At 53.9% G+C, this 4,137-nt stretch overlaps 1 protein-coding gene across 1 annotated transcript; it reads left to right on the top strand.

Moving 5' to 3' along the window:
- The first annotated feature begins 1,468 nt into the window (after nucleotides 1-1,468).
- Nucleotides 1,469-2,656, top strand: LOC138789156 (PE-PGRS family protein PE_PGRS47-like). Its single transcript, XM_069967760.1, has one exon. The coding sequence runs from the start codon at nucleotides 1,469-1,471 to the stop codon at nucleotides 2,654-2,656; it is 1,188 nt and encodes a 395-aa protein (XP_069823861.1).
- Nucleotides 2,657-4,137: the final 1,481 nt, after the last annotated feature.

The following is a 4,137-nucleotide window of genomic DNA, read 5'->3' as shown; positions in this document are numbered from 1 at the left end:
GAGTAGGGGGTCCTGTATACATGTACTGTATAGATGGAGTAGGAGGTCCTGTATACATGTACTGTATAGATGGAGTAGGAGGTCCTGTATACATATACTGTATAGATGAAGTAGGGTGTCCTGTATACATGTACTGTATAGATGGAGTAGGGGGTCCTGTATACATGTACTGTATTGTTGGAGTAGGGGGTCTACCAGTTATTACTGTGGATGTTGTGAGGCAGCTGCCCTAGCAACCCCAACTCCCTGTGAAAATGAAAGCAGTAATCCTATTGGTTGCTAAGGCTTCCAACTGCCATTACTGCTGGAGACATGCAGATAATTATATCACCTGTGTTTGCAGTGAGGAGATTTTCCCATTCATCTCTATGGGGCGCCGATCTTTCCCCTCCCCCTCCCCTCCTGTACATCTGGCGGGGACGGGACCTTCGCAATAACCTTCCCGGGCACCCAATGTATCTGTGGGCCAAATTTGGGGTCAAATGGTTCAGGCGTTTGGAAGTCTATAGAGGACAGACAGACAGACTTTCATTTTTATGATATAGATATACACAGTATATACTGTATATAATGTATATGTGATGTATATACTGTATATAATGTATATGTGATGTATATACTGTATATAATGTATATGTGATGTATATACTGTATATGATATAACCTATAATGTCTATATGGGAATCTCCACATCCATGTATAGGAGGCTTACAGATGTGGAGGCCGTGACCTCTATCCTGACCTGTGATGGGATTATTATTATATACCGGCCGCCTCTGCTTATTGTCTCCTTTCTTGTATAATAAAGATGCTGATTCCTCATCCAGATCCAGAAGAGCGGCAGAGCCGAGTGAGGGGAAGAGCGGCAGAGCCGAGCGAGGGGAAGAGCGGCAGAGCCGAGCAAGGGGAAGAGCGGCAGAGCCGAGCAAGGGGAAGAGCGGCAGAGCCGAGCGAGAGGAAGAGCGGCAGAGCTGAGTGAGGGGCAGAATGGCAGAGCTGAGGCAAGGGCAGAGCAGCAGGATGAGCAGCAGGAGAGCAAAGCAGAGTCTGTAAGTGAGCATCAGGACAGCAGGGGACATGGTGCAGCAGGACATTAGGGGACGTGGTGCAGCAAGACAGCAAAGTGAGCAGAAGGACAGCAGGGGCGGGGGTGCAGCAGAACAGCAGTAGCAGTGGTACAGCAGGACAGTAGAGGACTTGGTGCAGCAGACCAGTAGGGGATGGGGTGCCGCAGGGGATATGGTGCAGCAGAGCAGCAGGGGATGGTGCAGCAGCAATACAGCAGGTGCGTATTGCAGCAGACCAATAGGGGATATGGTGCAGCAGCAGGAAAGCAGGGGATGTTGTGCAGCAGCAGAACAGCAGGGGACTTGGTGCAGCAGACCAGTAGGGGATGTGATGAAGCAGGACAGAAAAGAACATCGTGCTGCAGTGGGACAGCAGGGGACATGGTGCAGCAGCAGTAAACATGGTGCAGCAGCAGGATAGCAGTGAACATGGTGCAGCAGCGGGTCAGCAGAGGACATGGTGCAGCAGCGGCATAGCAGTGGGTCAGCAGGGGACGCGGGTCAGCAGGGGACGTGGTGCAGCAGAGGGACAGCAGGGGACGTGGTGCAGCAGCGGGTCAGCAGAGGACATGGTGCAGCAGCGGCATAGCAGTGGGTCAGCAGGGGACGCGGGTCAGCAGGGGACGTGGTGCAGCAGAGGGACAGCAGGGGACGTGGTGCAGCAGCGGGTCAGCAGGGGACGTGGTGCAGCAGAGGGACAGCAGGGGACGTGGTGCAGCAGAGGGTCAGCATGGGACGTGGTGCAGCAGAGGGACAGCAGGGGACGTGGTGCAGCAGCGGGTCAGCAGTGGACGTGGTGCAGCAGCGGGTCAGCAGTGGACATGGTGCAGCAGCGGGTCAGCAGAGGACATGGTGCAGCAGCGGGTCAGCAGTGGACGTGGTGCAGCAGCGGGTCAGCAGAGGACATGGTGCAGCAGCGGCATAGCAGTGGGTCAGCAGGGGACGCGGGTCAGCAGTGGACGTGGTGCAGCAGCGGGTCAGCAGGGGATGTGGTGCAGCAGAGGGACAGCATGGGACGTGGTGCAGCAGCGGGTCAGCAGGGGACGTGGTGCAGCAGCGGGTCAGCAGGGGACATGGTGCAGCAGCGGGTCAGCAGGGGACGTGGTGCAGCAGCGGGTCAGCAGGGGACGTGGTGCAGCAGCGGGTCAGCAGGGGACGTGGTGCAGCAGCGGGTCAGCAGGGGACGTGGTGCAGCAGCGGGTCAGCAGTGGACGTGGTGCAGCAGAGGGACAGCATGGGACGTGGTGCAGCAGCGGGTCAGCAGGGGTCGTGGTGCAGCAGCGGGTCAGCAGTGGACGTGGTGCAGCAGCGGGTCAGCAGTGGACGTGGTGCAGCAGAGGGACAGCATGGGACATGGTGCAGCAGCGGGTCAGCAGGGGACGTGGTGCAGCAGCGGGTCAGCAGGGGACGTGGTGCAGCAGAGGGACAGCATGGGACATGGTGCAGCAGCGGGTCAGCAGGGGACGTGGTGCAGCAGCGGGTCAGCAGGGGACGTGGTGCAGCAGAGGGACAGCATGGGATGTGGTGCAGCAGCGGGTCAGCAGGGGACATGGTGCAGCAGCGGGTCAGCAGGGGACATGGTGCAGTAGGACACTAAGCTCCCTGTGAAATAACATCACCTCCAGACCACAGAAAGGTACGTTCACAGGGAGTAAAACTGTCAGAATTCCGCTATGGAACTCTCTGCCGTGGAATCCCTTCAGCCTCCGTGTCATACTGGCTGTCTATGAGACGGCTCGCGTGCCTCCTCTCTCCACCTGGAAGAATAGACATGACAATTATTCTGCGCGGAGAGAGGAGGCGTGAGCCGTCCCATAGACAGCCAGTATGACACAGAGGCTGGCGGAGAGTTCTACAGCTGAATTCTGTCAGTTTTACTGTGTGAACTGGCCCTAAGGTGAAGTGTGTTACAGAGGAGATCAGCGCAGGAGGTGGAGTCATAATACGGAGGAGATTATCATCAGAATGAGCTCATTATCCTAAAAGCTTTGGAACAGATGTTACAGACCTCCCGCCCGGTCATCACTGTTCCTGCACCGATCGGACGCCATCTCGCCAAACGTCTTATTTCACCAGAAGACAATTTGTTTTACCAACTCGGCGCTGTCATTGTGCTCAGTTTGATAACAGGTGTAAACACTTTGCATTAAAAAGGACTAATTTAATCTGAATATGCAAATCGCCGGAGGTTTGAAAGGAAGACGCGGCGACAGAATTGGCAGCGCAATTTACCAAGGAGAATTAAAGAGAAATAAAATACCGCGGAGGCGCGTGTCGGATTATTGAGACGTAGAATTGTTCTTTGTATCATCGTCGGCCACAATGGAAAGTAAAACGCCGGCAGAATGCGGAGTAATTTCCGAAGCTAAAACATTGGTCTGTTGGTGGAGCCGGGAGAATACGAGTAATTATCTCATCCAGCGCGGCGGCGTTCGCCGTCACCGTCCTCGCAGCTGTAGGTTACATCCTGTTAAGATTAAATTTTCTCCGTATTGCCTCAAAATTCAGATGGAAAAAAATAAAAAAAGAGCACCTGCCGAACAAAACACACTGTCTAAATCTGTCCTTGTAGACAATTAGTGTGAAGTGTCTGGACACCATTGTTACGCGCCATTCTTCCTGAATAGACATGGCATCAAAGTTTTCCCTGCAGCTGCAGCTACTCAATTGTATAACTGGTCCTGGCCCGGCGCCAGCTCTCGAGGACTCAAGTGCCACCCAAAGACACTATATTGATTTGCAATCGAACATAATAGGCCATCAGCTTAATTATTACAGAAGCGGCAAGGTTGGGGATATTTCATATTTATATTTTGCAGCGGCAGGGATGAATGCGCTCACTTAAATACAGACATTTCCATAATGGCGGAAGGGCTGGGTGATTGACGCTCTCTTGCCATTCAAACTTCTTAAAAGACAATCAGATATTCTTTTCAGGTTCCAAGATCCAAGTGTGATTTTCCTATACACAGCAGACAATGGCGCGGAAATGCGAACGCCGTCACGTGTCGCCCCTCGACGCCTGGAAAAATGAGGAGAGATGAGGGGCGGAGGATGGGAGGCTTCAGCT

Source organism: Dendropsophus ebraccatus, chromosome 4 (genome assembly GCF_027789765.1).
Source record: "Dendropsophus ebraccatus isolate aDenEbr1 chromosome 4, aDenEbr1.pat, whole genome shotgun sequence".
In the NCBI taxonomy this organism is placed as follows: domain Eukaryota; kingdom Metazoa; phylum Chordata; class Amphibia; order Anura; family Hylidae; genus Dendropsophus; species Dendropsophus ebraccatus.
The sequence above is the reverse complement of the archived record's forward strand: the minus strand, read 5'-3'. Positions and strand labels throughout refer to the sequence as shown.

Bases quoted from the DNA above. Each gene is read 5' to 3' on its own strand.
- LOC138789156 (XM_069967760.1), top strand. From the start codon at position 1,469: ATGGTGCAGCAGCAGGATAGCAGTGAACATGGTGCAGCAGCGGGTCAG.